A 17,401-nucleotide genomic window follows, 5' to 3' on the forward strand; every position below is an offset into this window, starting at 1 on the left:
AACCCCTTCTGCGATGTGTGCTGGGACGTGGAAACGGTGGACCATTTCTTTTATTTTTGCCCACCAGCCCAAAGCATCTGGCGGAGACTCAGCACAGCATTGGGAATCCCCATGCTGACAGTAGAAGAGGTCGTACTCCTACAATTCCCCTCACCAGTCCAAAAACCCAAAAGTTTGCTATCTTCCTAATCAACGTGTTAAAATATCACATTTGGAAGGTACGGAAAAAATCCCAGGTACGAGACGCAAATTTAATGTATGCAAGAATAAGGAAAGGTTTCTTTTTCTACCTACCCAAATTTCTTGCACAAGAAAGACACTTACTAGGAGATTTTAAATTTGTGAATCAATACTGCAAACCACCGACAATATGCTTTCTTATACAGGGAGACGCATCAAGCCCTGTATATCTCTTTAGAACCCACAAAACCCCACCAAACCCCCCCCCCCTAGGAAAAAGAATAACCACTCTGTCTTCCCTAGCCACAAAGCTTTCGCTGGCACAGTTTCTTTTACTCCAAATAAGGGGGGGTAGAGCTGAGAACCCAGGCTGCGAAGGCTTACAGCGAGGCGGTGCCACTCCTCGCGAGCGGCATCTCCCGGCCCAGTCTCTACCCCATTCTAAGTCCCAATGGCACCAGGTCTATAAGTCCCTATTCATTTCAACTCACCGGACCTTAAGTCCTGTTATTTTATTATTTGAATTTTTTTTTAAATTTAAATAATAAAATTTATATTTTAAATGTATTCAAAAAAAAAAAATTCCTTTTTTTTTATTTTTTCTCTCCGGACCTTAAGTTTGACCTCTATGATCAATTCATATATTTAGCCCGGACCATAAGTCCTCAGTTTCTCAATAACAGCAGTAAAATTTAATTACCCGGAATACAAATAAGGATATTATATTTAGTAACACAAAAAGATCCTCTAAGCAAATTATTAATTTGGATAAAATCATATGCGAATCCTAGACAAAAGTCTATGTTTAACCTTTTTTTTTTTCTGAACAGATAAATGGAGATTATGTGTTACAGACCAATTAGCCTAATACGGCTAAACAGGTTGACTGAGGCCTCTTTTACTTCCTACTATCCTACTCTATCTTACATCATAATCCTCTCTTACTGTCTGCTGACCCTCAGCATGCTTTATTCTCCAAAGGCCAATGATGAGAGACATGAACTCCCATTCTACCTCAATATCTCAACTTGGGCCTGGCTCCCACTGAAGAGACCTCAATAAAGGTCGAAACTAGTCTGGGTAGTGGCCCTTCCCTTAATGCATAACATTAGACATATCTGCAAGGAGATGTGTTTTGCATTATAGGAGATACTGAGACAGGAGTGTTGGTAGCTTGCTCCACCTTTGCAACGAGTTGTCCTGGTGTTGTACCACCTTACCCCAGTCCTGAAGATACTTTCAGGCGCAAACTTTGTTTGCTCACACTTGGATAAAGGATTAAACTAAATTTGTTATACTCTAACCAAGTGAAAAATAAACTTTCAATATAAACATGTGTAATGCCATGCATTATGGAGAGGGCTACTACTTAGACCGGTTTCAACCTTTATTGAGGTCTCATCAATTGGAACCAGACCCAGAAGGGGAGGAGTAGTGGCCCTTCCCATAATGCATAGCATTATTCGTGTATATAGGGACTAGGAGGCTCCCACCCCCCGAGTTCTAGACTGGTAGGCCGGTTCTCCTTGAATTCTGATGACTCAAATTTTGAAGACTCGGCACTCAGGGTAGCCCCTGAGTTTCAAAACGTTTCAAATAAATTGACAAAAAAATGTGACACAAAAACGTTACAAAAAAAGGCTTATCATTTGGGATACTAAGGCAATTGATATAAAATCATTAGCTGCTATATACAAGTAGTCCAGTTGTAAAGTTACTTCATTCGCAAACTTTGCTTACACTTGGATAAAGGATGAAATCAAGATTATAATTTCTTTGCATCCTTAATTTATAGTATAACCAGTTGAAAAATCTTTCAGAAAACTAAGGTCAAATTATAATGTATTTAAATGAAATTGGTTCCCTCACCATGAATGACCTCCACAAATGACTCTTTTCCACTAGCTTATTTTTTTCATTAAATTTGCATTGCCTTTGATTACTGCTTGAGTAACAGGAATGTTGTTTTAATTCATATTTTCAATCCATAGCACTAATAATTCCTGCATGTAAATGCTTTATTGTATTTTTGTTGACACTGTAGTGGGCATTAACTCCAAAAAACACACATCAGAGTGACTCTCACCAGGATTTGATATGTGGGATCATTTCCATTTTTTCCTCAATTGAGGAAAGCATTGAATCAGCTGTACACTTAGATGACATTTTTAATTTATTGTTTTTATACTAATATTAGTAAAATTTTCACTTTGTAGCAGTCTTTACAATGTGGTTCATTGTAGATCAAAATATAAACAAATGTTTTCTAATCTCTATCCACAATGTTATAGAATGTACAACAAGAGATATACAGAAATGCTGCTGACATGCTGCATTTCTGCTTTTGTTTTTATCTTTTGTATCATTTTAGTGTTTACGTTTTGGGTTTTTTGCCATTGATTTTGAAATATTCATTAATTAGAATCTTTATAAATAGTGGAAATATGAAATAAGGCCTTCCTGTATATGCTTTAACTATAGTAAATTTAAGTTAAAAGCATTGACTAGAAAACTAGATACCTTTGATAAACATTTAAAATAATGCTATTTTATTTCAGTTTATAATCCTTTTTACCACAGATCAACTAGGTAAGTTTACTATAGCTATTCCTTTAATATTTTAGATCCAGTATTTTGATTATTGGACTTGTATATGTTGGATTAATGTATGCAAAAATATCTGATAACAATCAGTCTTTATTTAACTGCTTATTTATTTGCATTAGTCATTTCATTGTCTTCTTTTTGAAAACTTCACATATCTATAGATGATTGCTATAGTTAACCTGCCCCTATCCAAGGACCAGAATGGCTCGTTATAATGTGCAAGGTTTGCTACTGTCAATTTAGGGTAAAAATACGAAATGCTGCACTTCATCTCTCATTTTCGAATCAGAAAAGAGCATATCAGAACAAAACAAAATTCTTTTGTTCTGTTACAGAAATTTTGCATTCTATATCATATAATTATAAATATTTATATAATTATATATTATATAATATATATTTTGCATTTCATGGAAAAATAAATTGCAGGAAGCATTATTATTATCATCTGACCTTCACCGAGTCAGAGACTCATCATGGGAGGTACACACTATTGCAAACACTGCAATCCAACCATGCTTTAAACTGATTCAATGTGTCTACATTCACAACACACTCAGGTAATGCATTCCACTGACCAACGACTCCATGCAAGGAATCTTCTCCTCACTCCTCTGCTCACACTTTCTTTATAGAGTTTCCATCAATGGCCTCTTGTTCTACACCCCCCCCCCATCTATCATTCTATGAAAAATATATTCCATGTCAACCTGATAACAACTCCAGACTTGCTTATATGTCTCAATCATATAAGCCTTCTTCCTTCCTCGTATTCACGAGGCCTTGCAACTTACAATCTCTCAATCTGTCCTTGTACTCCACATTCCAAAGACCACTGACCACCTTTTTGAATCTTCTCTGGACCCTTTCCAACATATCCTTGTCACCGTGAAAACCCGGTGACCAAATCTGTGCACAATAATTCATATGAGACCTAATCATCAAGGCCTTTTGCAAAATGGCATCATAAGCTCTATTCCTGCTTGTCAGAGTCCTCCACATCGTTGCCATTATCCAATGTGACATCTTTACAACTTGTGCACTGTAGACCCTGAATTTCAGGTCCTTGTCCATGATCACTCCTAGATCTCTCATCTCCTCTACTTCCTGTAAAGTTCCCCACCAAATGTATACTTTGAATCCCATCGTTGCTTACTAAATCACAAAATCTTACACTTTGCAACATTGAACTGATAATTCTACTTACCTGCTCATTCATGAAAGGCCATAACATCTGCTTGCCTCTGCATTGCTTTCCCCAATTTTGCATCATCTACAAACAGCTGCATATCACTAGTTAAACTGATCCCAGTTTCATTAACATACAAATTGAACAACAGTTGTCCCAAAACTGACCCCTGTGGTATGCTAATAGTGACCTTCCTCTTTTAGGATACTGCACTGCCATATACAACTTTCTGATACTTATCTGATAGCCAGTCACTGATCCAAATCAGAAGTCTGTTATCCAATCCCATCTGTTCCAATTTATTTAACAGTTTTTCTTGTGGCAGGCTATCAAAAGCTTTTGCAAAATAAAAGTACACCACTGTATATGCATCTTCCCTGTCCAAGATATTTGTCACCCTGTTATAGTACATAAGTAAGTTAGTAAAACATGATCACCCAAACCCATGCTGATAACCACAGAAAAAAACTGCTGTTATCAGCCCATTTCTGTATCCTACTTCTCACCAATACCTTCTCCAGTACCTACACCACAACCCAGATATATAGATTGGCCTATAATTCAAAGCTACAGCCTTATCACCACTTTTATGCAGTGGAACAATTTTACCCTCCTTCCACTCCCTTGGAACTTGTGCTGTTTTAATACTCTTATTAAACAAGCATGCCAATGCTACTGCCAATTCCCTGGAACATTCCCAGAAGATGTATGGCGATATGTCATCAAATCCTATTGCCTTATTGAAATTCAGGTTATTTATTTCTTCAGATACCTCCTGCTCACTCACAATTAATCCATCTTCTTCTATGTCCTCTACGCTTAAGTTCCTCATGATCCTACCCTGATCAGGATGAAATACCCTTATAAATTGATCACTGAATACCTCAATGTCTTCTGCAGCAGTTACCATTCTACCATTTTCATCCATTAACATCATCTTACCGTGATCATTCTTCCTTCTACTTGCCCATTATCTAAAAAACTCTAGGGTTTTTCTTCACCTGATTTACCCAATTCTGCTCATACTGCACTTTTGTTTTCCTTACTAACTGAGTCACTCTCCTGACTTTATTCTTCATGTAATTGATTATTACCATTATTCATCTTATACTGCTTCCAAAGTACTTTCTTCTTCCAGATTTCATGCTTAAGCCCTTCATTCATCCATTTTACATCTTTTGGCCTTCTGAATACATTCACACATTGATGTTGTTATGCTATGTATTATTCTATTTCCTTTAAAGTTTCCCTAAGTGTATATACTTTGCATCCCATTATTGCTTACTAAATTTCAAAACCTTACATATTGCAACATTGAACTGACAATTCCATTTACCTGCCCATTTATGCAATCCTCCTGTAAGGCCATATTGTTACCATTTTTATTTTGAAATGTCTTATGGCCTCCTTATCTTCTCCTTATTGTTTTGCAAAGTTTGGTATATTCAATGTGCATCCTGTACTTTTCTTCTTTATTCCTATTAGATTTTAAGTTTCCTGTATTAACCACGCTACCGGCCATGATGTATATATACGTCCAGGTTACCATGGATGCGAAGTGCATATTAAAATTGTAATGCCATTAATATTACATTGAAATATATGATGGATACAAAGCTTATGAGGATGCGTATTTGATCTATAATGGCCGGTAAGGTGGTTAATTTGTCTATTTTTGAAGTTTTTGAGTTCCCAGGTAAATTGTCATCATTGGACACTGTTTAAATTTTTAGTACTCCAAATCAGGTCAATTTTTTAATGCCTTTTCTTTTATGTGAAATTCTTCTTTTTTTCATTTCCAGCGTTTCTAAAATGTTTATGGTTTTTGTTTTTTATTTGTTTTTATCTTTCCATCTAGGTTTATTGCTATTTTGCTTCAGACTAATCTGTGATCTTCGCCTAATCTTAATTTCTTTATAATATTTATGTCTTGTACTGTATATGGTTTGTCTATTAATATGAAATCACTTTCATTCACTTTCACCTTACTGTCACATGTTAGTTCCATGTGACAGTAAGGTGACAAAAATATTGTTATTATTATTATTGCATCCTACATGGAGTTGACAGACTCATTATGGTTGGTTCATTCAACTGACAACATATTTATCATACCGAATCTTAAAATCCTTAGCACTCCTTGCATTAACAACACATTCTGGTAATACATTCCATTCACTGACAATTCTCCATGTAAAAAAATCTACTTCTTTGTTCTTATATAACTTCCAGGGATGGCCTCTGGTTTTTCCCCCATCTCACCTTAACCTCTTTTTACAGTATAATCTGGATTAATCTCATAAAATCCTATCACTAACTTAAATGTCTCTATCATATCACCTCTTTTCCTCTATCCACCAAACTCTGGAATCCACAATTTCTCAACCTATCCTGATATTACCTAAGTCACTCGTCTATGAACACTCCAAAGTCTCTACATCACCCTGAATACCAGGTGACCAAATTTGAGCACAATAGTCCAATTATGACCTGACCAGTGCCTTGTACAGTGGCACACCACTTCCTTATCCTTACATGTTAGAGTACCTCTTATCATAGCAGCACTACGGTTTGCAACACTAGCAATATATCCTCTAAACTTCGATCTACTGCCAATCATCACTCCCGCATCTGTAATCTCATTCACTTCCTGTAGTACGACACCATCAATATACTACACAGCCTTATATTTCTGCACTCCAAATGCAACACCTTGCAATTACTGATTTTAAAACTACAACCCCCTAATTTGTCCAAGTAAATAGTCTATTCAAATATTCCTGAAGGGAATTAACATCAGCAGTGCTGCTTATAATTCTTCCCAACTTTGCATCATCTGCAAACAATTGAAGTTGTGTATGAACAAGTTAAACAGAAGAGGCTGAAGAACAGAACCCTGGGAGCATTCCACTGGATACCCTCCTTTTTTGAGACACTGCTCTATCATACACAACATGCTAGTATTGTTCAGAGAGAGAGAATCTCTGATCCATCTAACCAATATATAATATAACCTCTGCAGCTTGTACATCAACTTATCATGTGGTAATCTATCAAATGCTTTTGCAAAGTCCAAGAATATCACTGTATATGATTCTCCCTTATCTAACATACTTTTTCCTTATCATAAAATGCAAGTAAATTGCTTAAACAGGACCTACCCTTTACAAATCCATGCTGACCATCATAATTAACATCAGCAGTGCTGCTTATAATTCTTCCCAACTTTGCATCATCTGCAAACAATTGAAGTTGTGTATGAACAAGTTAAACAGAAGAGGCTGAAGAACAGAACCCTGGGAGCATTCCACTGGATACCCTCCTTTTTTGAGACACTGCTCTATCATACACAACATGCTAGTATTGTTCAGAGAGAGAGAATCTCTGATCCATCTAACCAATATATAATATAACCTCTGCAGCTTGTACATCAACTTATCATGTGGTAATCTATCAAATGCTTTTGCAAAGTCCAAGAATATCACTGTATATGATTCTCCCTTATCTAACATACTTTTTCCTTATCATAAAATGCAAGTAAATTGCTTAAACAGGACCTACCCTTTACAAATCCATGCTGACCATCATAAAAATGCTATGCCCAACAAATTCCAGCATTCTATTCCCAACCATCTCTCCAATACCTTGACCACGACCGCAGTTGTACAGACTGGTTTATAATTGGAGTAAAATTATATTATACGCGGAGTATATAAAAGGAAAATAAAAAGTAATTGAAATTAAAAATGTGTCATGTACTCTCAGGAGCACACTTATCACATTGGGAAACACTGGCCAAGTGATATCCAGGCAATTGATGTATCTTCTTATATACAGGTACATATTATAACTGAGTCTTGGGAGATTGATCATGAGGAATTTCATGAAGGAACAACCACTAAAAGTAGTGGAATTTTATTTTCAAAATGAGGTCCATTATTTTGAAGCAAAGAGCTTACTGCCGCCATTTCCAAGTCAGAAATGGACCCTCAGTGACAATGATTCGGAAACTAATGCAATGCTTAGAGGAAAAGGGTTCTGTGATGAACCTTCCACCTATTGCCAGACCAGGAAGTTATCATGCCCTACTTCTTCGAAACTGAAGACGGTGGCACTTTGACAATTACTGGTGAGAGATATCTGGATGCTCCTTAAGCACCCTTTGACCCTTAAGCACCCCCTTAAGGGGGTGCTTAAGGATCAAAGCTGTATAACTGAGAGGAGACCTCCACATAGCCTTTAAAGGAATGCGGAGAACCGACCAGGGCTTCTGACCTAATGTCCAATCCTCACCTTCTTGTGGTGCACCCTGTTGGGTATCTACTTTGATACTAAACGAACGAGGATGGGCTGGCAATTTGGGATTTAGCCGACCAAATTGTATTCTTATTGGTTAAACCAAAATAAAAAATGATGGTACAACATGACAAAATTTCATGCCGGCTGGGGCATCGCCCGGTTAAACAAGGCCCCCGTTGTTTTCGCCAGGGAACCAAGGCGAACAGCGAAAAGTCAGCTACTGGAACAAATCTGAAAACAAACCCCAACTCAACATCACCAGAGTAAAGATCGGTACTATCAACGTAAGAAGCCTGAATGGCAAAGAAATGGAGCTAGCTGAGGAATTAGATAAGTACCAGATCGACATAATAGGGGTGACTGAAACAAAAAAGACCAAAACTGGTGAGATCTTTCTGAGCAATAAATACAAAATGTTATATTCAGGCAATAACAATCAAGGAAAAGAAGGAGTAGCCATAGTATTCAACACAAAATACGAGGCTAATCTTCTTGAATGGCAGTCAGTCTCAAGTAGAGTAATGTGGGCAAATATGAGAATGGGGAACTGGACAATGAGACTTATTTGTGCCTATGGTCCCACAGAAGGTTCTACTAAGGTAGAAGTGGAGGAATTTTTTGAGGCTTTAGAAAAAGCAACTGACACAATGAAAAAGGAAAAGTTGGTCCTTGTTGGGGATCTAAATAGTAGAGTAGGAAATGATTGTGAGACATACAAAAATATTTTGGGAAAATTTGGAGAAAAGAGCAAACCTAATAATAATGGCAAATATCTGTTGGATTTCTGCTCAGGACATGGACTGGTTATTACTAACACCATGTTCCAACATAAAAATGTGCACAAATTCACATGGAGAGAAGAGGCTAGGAATAAGAAAAGTCTCATTGACTATGTTATTGTTGATAGTGATGTTTTCTCCCTGGTGCAGGACACCAGAGTGTACAGAGGATTTGAAATTGGAAGTGATCACTATTTAGTCTTGAGCAGGATAAAATTGAATTTCATATTGAAAAGAATAACATGTAAGAAAGTTTTAAAGCGAATAAAAGTTGAGCAGCTCTCAGATGTAAACTGTAGACTAAAATACAGAAATATTATTGAAAAGAAAATGAAAGAGTTTGAGAACAGGAATCAAACCTTGGAGATTCAGTGGCAAACTCTGAAGGAAACATTGATTGATTCTGCCAGAGAGGCATGTGGTGAGGTTGTGTGCAAAGATAAAAAAATCAGAACTCCCTGGTGGACACAGGAAGTTAAAGAGGCAGTGAAGGAAAAGAAGAAAGCATATCAAAAGTTCCTGGCAAATAAGTCAGCTTTTACTCTTACAGAATACAGAGTCAAATGTAAGGAAGCTAAACAGTGTGTAAAACTAGCTAAACAAAAGTCATGGGAGGACTTTGTCAAGAATATAGAAAATAAATATCAAGAAGGTGGCAAAATATTCTGGAGGTTGCTGAAGAAGCTTAGGAATGGAGGAAAGAGTGCTGTAAAAGGAATTAGAGATGACCAAGGTGAAATGAAAACAGGAGAAAAAGATATCCTTGAAGTATGGAGTAATTACTTTGAAAAACTGCTAAATGAAACAAGCAGTGATGACAGCACAGTGATAAAAAACACTGACCAGGCATGCAGTCAGGAATACATATCCATACTTGAAGTAGAAAAAGCCATCAAAGGCTTGAAATGTGGAAAGGCAGCAGGAGTAGATGATATTCGACCAGAAATGCTGAAGTATGGTGGTATAAGAGTCTTACTGTGGCTGCACTGCATAGTTCAGAAAGCCTGGACAGAGGGACGAATTCCCGATGATTGGAGTAGAGCTCTCATAGTACCCATATATAAAAAGGGAAATAAAACTGAATGTGAGAATTACAGAGGTATTTCCCTACTGAGTGTTCCTGGCAAGATCTATGCAAGTATACTTGAGAAACGGTTGAGAAGAATTGTGGAAGAAAAGCTTGGTGAAGAACAAGCTGGATTCAGGCCAAATAGAGGCTGTCCGGATGAGATCTTCACTTTACGACAAATAGTCGAGAAAGCATGGGAATATAACAAAGATCTGTATTTAAGTTTTGTCGATTTGGAAAAGGCATATGACAAGGTGCCAAGAGAGAAGCTATTCAATACGCTGCAGTTATATGGTGTCAATGGGGCATTATATCAAGCAATACTTAGTCTTTATTTGAGTTGTGAGTCAGCAGTTAGAATTGAAGGAAGTACAGGAAGATGGTTTAATGTTAAATCTGGTGTGAGACAAGGATGTACATTATCCCCTCTGTTATTCATTATCTATATGGATCACATTATGAAGGAATGTGGTATTAAACCTGATATCAAAATTGGAGATGTTAATGTCAGCTCTTTGCTTTATGCGGATGATGTTATACTTCTAAATAAATCCGCTACAAGTCTGCAAGATTCTCTGACTAAATTGAATAGCTGTTGTAATAGATATGGTATGAAGGTCAGCAATAAAAAGACAAAGACAATGAAAATAGGCAGAATCATTGAAAATGTCAACTGTGTTGTGAATGGAGAACCTGTGGAACAAGTAAAACATTTCAGCTACTTAGGCACAATTTTTACTGAAGATGGTAAACTAAATATAGAAATAGACAACAGAATCAGCAAAGCTGGTATCGTGGGAAATCAATTGAATAAATTCATATGGAATAAGAAAGAAATTAGTCGGAACACTAAATTAGCTGTATACAAGACTGTGTTCAAACCAGTTTTAACTTATGGATCTGAGAGCTGGGTCAGAAGTAAAACACTTGACCAAAGACTAGAGACCGCAGATATGAGAGTCCTGAGAAAGATTAGAGGCGTGAACAGATGGCATCAATGGCAATATCATATTAAAAATGAGGATATTAGGAAAGAACTTGACATTGTCAGCATCCAGGAATGCGTTAGCAGAGCTAATCTCAGATGGTATGGTCACTTAAATAGAATGGGAGAGGAAAGATTAGCAAAACAAGTGTTCTCTGCCAGGTTGGCAGGAAAACGACCCAGAGGAAGACCAAGATATAGGTGGATTGATACGGTACAAAGTGCCTTAGACGATAGAAATATAAGATCTGATAATGTTGGAGTCTTGACAAGTAACAGACTGATTTGGAGGAAAATTGTAGATAGGAAGTTAGTAATGATGTAATTTTTTCATGTAGTACTGTCATATCCTGTACACCCCTTGAGGGTACATGGCAGGAATTTGATGATGATGATGATGAGATATCTGGATATGATTGACAATTTTTTACATCCTGCAGTGGAAAATCATCCTGAAATGTGGTTTCAACAGGATTGCTGAACTCCCCATACAGCCAGGGCCACAATGAACCTCCTGAGGCAACTGTTCGGCAAGTGGATAATTTCAAGAAATTCCCGGATTAATTGGCTGACATGTTTGCCTGACCTTACAGCCCCCAGGTACTTCCTGTGGGGATATCTGAAGGAGCATGTGTGTACGTGAACAAACCACGTACACTTGAGCAGCTCAAGGAGAATATCCGTGCAGAAATTTGAGCATTGGATCCTCAAACGTTAACTGCTGTTATGAACAATGCAATCGAAAGAGCCCAACTTTGCGAGGTGGGAAATGGAGCTCATTTGAAAGATGTCATCTTCCATACCTAACCTAATCAAATCTCCATATGTTAGACATTCAATGTATGCAATATCACTGAAATTGGTTCATGAATAAAAAAAAGTTATTTAAATGTCAAATCTTACTCTGACTTTTGGCCCACCCTTTATATATATATATATATATATATATATATATTTTTTTTTTTTTTTTTTTTTTTTTTTTCAAAATTCATTTTTACTCGGTTGGAATATTATAAAAAAGGTTTAATGACTATTACCGAGCGTAATAGTCATTAAACCTTTTATATATATATATATATATACACACACAAAGGACATCCAGAAAGTAAGTTCCATTTTTAAATATTTTCACTGCGATTGTGATGGCAGTCATGCATGCTGAGTTTGTTGATTCCTTGGCAAGGCGTTGGTGCCATTTTTAGACATTCTTGCAGTGCGTATGCTTCTTGGTGTGTGTGTTTATAATTTCTAAGAAAATCGAATCACCCACTGCATTGAAATTAGATCAGATAACCGTTTCTTGAATGCAAGGAACGCTAAAGCAGCTGAAATTCATCAACAAATTATTGAGGTTTATGGAGAGCACACAATGAGTGATTCAATGGTATGAAGATGAGTGAGACTTTTTAATGAAGGAAGGATAGGTGTGCACAGTGATGAACGGAACAGGCGACCATCTTTAGTGACTGATGATATGGTGTGTTCAGTTGAAGAGAAGATTTGACAGAATAGGGTATTCACTATGATGTCACTCTCACTTCAATTTCTAGAAGTTTCACGTTCATGTCTTCATAAAATTGTGTCGAAGAAACTGAATTATCTGAAATTGTGTGCACGCTGAGTGCCGAAGTTACTTACAGAACAGCACAAAGTGAATCGGCTGGGCAGTGCGTTTGAATTCTTGACCCGCTACCATCAGGATGGCGATACTTTCCTGAGCAGGCTTGTCACCTGGTATGAGACTTGGATGTTGCACGCAACCCCTGAATCCAAACAACAGTCCATGGAGTGGAGGTACACCTCATCACCAGTCAAGACGAAATTGAAGATAACGGTTTCCACTCAGAAAGTCATGTGCACTGTGTTTTTTGACAGACAAGGAATTTTGCTGGTGGACTTCTTGGATCAAGGCTCCACAATCAACGCATGTACTGCCAAACCCTTAAGAAACTACATCATTTGATCCAAATTAAACGACGTGGCATGCTTACTAGGGGCGTTGTTTTGAATCATGATAATGCCCGCCCACACATGGCTGGCAAAACACAGCAACTTCTTGCCACCTTTGACTGGGAACAATTCCATTATCCCCCATATAGTACTGACCTTGTGCCAAGCAACTTTCACCTGTTCAAACATCTGAAATCTTTCCTTGGTGGCTGGCGGTTTCAAGACAACGACGAGGTCAAAGAAGCAGTCAGTATGTGGTTTACATCACAGGTGACAACCTTCTATGACAAAAGTATATAACTCTTGGTGCCCCGTTATGCTAAGTGCCTGAACAATGGCAGAAACTATCTAGAAAAGTACTGAAAGATGTCTACTTTAATTTCCAATAAATTTTTTTTTTTATTGTAAGTATATTTTTGTTTCTTTGACAGCCCATCGGAACTTACTTTGGTGCTATTCTTGATGCCATTCTTCAATGATATATACGAGGGACTGGACATCCCTCATATATATCATTGAAGTAGATTAAATGACAAGAAACCGGGAGAGATAAAAATAGAAACATTATACCTTGTTTTAAATAAACTGCACTAAACTAGTTTCATCTTTGTAGAAGATTTCATTGGGTGCATTACATGAGAGAAATACAAAAAAACGTTGCGAGAGAATATTTAAACATTAAAATGCTAATGTATTGATATTTGAAGGTGCTCTGTATGACTTCATTGTTGGGCACATGATCTCGTGAACACCAAAGTTGGATAGCAGTGCAGTGACAATCTGAAAGATTATAAATGAGGTTAGTGTAGAGATGTACTTGATTGAGGACAATTTCTTGAGATTCCACAATTTTTATTTCCAGTTCATCATTGAAAGATGTTTTCCAATTTGTTCCCTATGATTGGGTGAATAATAGATCATAGAGTTTTTGTTGTTAGTTTCAGCAGAATTGAGGACATGATTAGTCAAAGCTCTGGCTCTAGTTCTGCCGTTTATCATGTCTATTTTATGTTCTTCTAGATGCATCTCGATGGATTTTTCAGTCTGGCCAAAATAAGGCATGTTGCAGTTGCACAAAACATGGGTAAACACAAGGATATTTTAAGTTATGTTTTTGTTCAAGCATACTGAGTAAGGAACAGAACTTGGGTAGAGTGAAAGAAGCCCACATGTTCAATTTTTCGAGAACTTTAGCTAACTTAGGCAAAACAGAACTGAAATATGGTAGAGAAATGTAGCCTTTTTCTGTATGGCAATATTCAGTATGGCAAGGAAGTGGATTAAATAGTACTGGCAAATTTATAATTAGAATCTTTGGAGGAAAAAGCTATCTCTTCATTCCCATTGAAACCTAGATTCTGGAAAAGATATATAACATTTTCTTAATATTGAGTCATGGATCTCTGCAGCGCAATTGGAAGAACGATGGTACGTTGCGCCCTTCGATTAGAAAAGGCCTAAGTTCGATTCTCGTCATGATGGGAGGAATCTTTATATGGACTTTTTCAATTGAAGGTGAGTTAGCCGATTTCATACGGAGGTAGCAGGATTTTTTCTCCCAGAGACTCTGTTTTTCATCCTGTATACAGACAAATCAGCCCTTCAGAACACACGCAATTTACAGACAGGGAATACTAGCTGTGGTGGTGGTTGTGGGCAGTAGATGCCATTGATATAGTAGACGTTCTGTGTAGTAGTGGAGAGGGAGAGCTGTACAATAGGTGTCCTCCCGCGATGAGTCTTCGGACTCCTTGGAGGTGTTACGAATAATAATAATGGATCTGATTTCTTGCAGAATTTCCTAGATCATCTCAACAGTCAACACCCAAAAATTAAGATTACCTTGGAGTTAGAAATTGATGGCTCGCACTGTTTCCTGGATGTCAAACTTACTTGTGTATTTGTAAAATTGAAAAATTTTCATTTATAGATACACTTACTTTTTCTTGTAGATAAGCTTCTGCGTTGCCTAGACATACTTCTTATTCTTTAGGAAATGACAACATAAACTAAATTATTAATTATAAAACTTTAATAACTACCTATATTTCAGCAGTGTTACATTGCCATCTTCAGGGATCAAAAGCAATGATATGTGGATGCAGGCACTCACACTAAGCAAATGAGACTGAAGAAAGGCAACTGATGTCGGTCCTAGAGTTCTAAAAGGTGCCTCCTAATGGGCTAAATTGGGTTGTCTTGGCCATTGGGGTGACATTCTTAAAATGTATGCTTCCCAAATTTGGGGCAGTCTCATGCATCCAAATTTGTTGAGGTTTGGGAAGTTTTCCAGAGCTGAGGTTGAGTCAAGGAATAATCTCTCATACTTGTACTTCCAACAGTTTAATAAAGTGGCCTTCCAGTGTATTCTGTGGTGGGTGTCCAATGCATAGTCAGCAAATTCTGAGTGGCTTTGGTGGAACCGGATGTAGTCCTTGTTTTTGGATATCCTGATATTGGCTGTCCTGCCTGTTTGGCTGTAATAGGACAGTTTTGCAACTGCAAGAGGCCTGGTATACTCCAAGTAGGTCTAGGGGAAGTGGCTGGTCTTTGGTGGAGCGGATAAGAGATCCCAATTTCTTATGTGGTTTCTAACTAGTTGTGAGGTCATAAGAAATTGGGATCTCTTATCCGCTCCACCAAAGACCAGCCACTTCCCCTAGACCTACTTGGTCTAGGGGAAGTGGATTTTTGTTTGTTTTTCAGATATACCCCAGATATATGGAATGGTGATAGATTTAGAGTAATTTCTGCTATGAAGGTTTGAGGGGGGGGGGCTAACTGGTTTTAATATTTTTTGAATTTTTTGGGGATTGTAGCCATTGGCTAAGAAGGTGTTAAGGATATGATTAACTTCAGTAGTTAGAGCACTGTTATCTGAACTGATTAATTTTGCCCTGTTATATAGGTTTTTTATGATGCCATATTGTTGGGGGGGGGGGGGGACTGCTGGTGAATGTATCTACCTGTATGTGTAAGTTTTCCGTAAACAGAAAAAATCAGGAATCCATCAGGCTGGCATGTAATCAGAGTGTCTAGGAAAAGGATTTGTTTTCCTTTTCCAAGGTAAACTTGATCCTAGGATATTGATTGTTTAAGTGTGTTGAAAAATTGTGGAGCATATCCAGGCCATGCGTCCAAATGGTGAACACATCATCCACATAGCACAAACAGTGGGTTTATGTGGAGCAGAGTTTAAGGCTTTTTCTTCATCTCCATAAAGAAGTCGGAAGTTCATAAATAAGAGTTCTGAAAAAAATTAGAGGAGTGAATAGATGGCATCAGTGGCAGAATTGTTTAAAAATAAAGATATTAGGAAGGAACTTGACACTGTTGCATTCAAGAATTCATAGCAAATCTCAGGTGGTATGATCACTTGAACAGAATGGGAGAGGAAAGGTTAGCAAAACAGGTGCTTGATATCAAGATGACAGGAAAAAGATCTATTGGAAGACCATCATCTTGAGGGGTTAATACAGTCAAAAGTGTCCTGGAAGACAGAATTATAAGCTCTGACAATGGACATAGTAATAATGTGAACTTAATTCTTTAGTACTGTCATAGTATCCTGTGCACTTCTTGGGATACATGCCAGGAAATAGATGTGATATATTCATGAAAATTCTTCTACTGAGAAGTTGAGAGTACATTGCTAGAGATCTGTGCATCTGTACGTTAAAATGGTGCATTAAAAATATATATATATATTATCTGAAGAATTTGTTTTCACTTATTCATCACTTCCTGCCTCAATAATCACCTTTTCAATACTTTCAGAAATTTTATTGCTCATTCTATTGTGTGAGAGAGAGAGAGAAAGAGAGAAGAATATAGCTGCTGGTTTTAAACAGAAAATCATATTTTTGCCTACTAGATAACGAAATGATGATATTTATATTGAAATGACTTTTCTTTTTTAAAATCATAATTTTTCAAGTTACCCTTCAATTTCTGTAGACTGATTTCTCACAAGATGTTGCTAATTTATAATCAACTGAATATACATGTAAATTAAGTAAAGAAGAATAAAGTATTTAATGTATTTTGTGATAAATGTCTCTTCACATCATCAGAGTAAATACACAAAAAGAATGGACAGTTACATGAAACAAGAATGAAATGACAACAGATTAACGTTATAGAGTGCTTCTGTTCTGTTAGTGTCTGTCCAGTCACATGATACTATTCTTTTTTTTTTGTTTATTTTTTTACTAAATAATTTAAGGAAATTACAACGTCAACTAGGATATACATTAAAAATAAATTTTAATATACTTCAATATTTCGGCAACGTCACGTTGCCATTTTCAAGAAACTTAAGAACAAGACACATGCACTCAGGC

At 37.0% G+C, this 17,401-nt stretch overlaps 1 protein-coding gene across 1 annotated transcript in view; it reads left to right on the forward strand.

Annotated features, from left to right (window-relative positions):
- LOC150101976 (uncharacterized) overlaps positions 1 to 17,401 on the forward strand; it is a 283,338-nt gene that overhangs the window by 98,037 nt on the left and 167,900 nt on the right. The window contains exon 6 of the mRNA XM_090400543.1: positions 2,739 to 2,769. Within this exon, the coding sequence (XP_090256669.1) occupies positions 2,739 to 2,769 (31 nt within the window). The remainder of the gene's footprint in view (positions 1 to 2,738; positions 2,770 to 17,401) is intronic.

Source organism: Typopeltis vanoorti, chromosome 11, assembly GCF_054136105.1.
Source record: "Typopeltis vanoorti isolate ZY-2024b chromosome 11, IOZ_Tvanoo_1.0, whole genome shotgun sequence".
Taxonomy (NCBI): domain Eukaryota; kingdom Metazoa; phylum Arthropoda; class Arachnida; order Uropygi; family Thelyphonidae; genus Typopeltis; species Typopeltis vanoorti.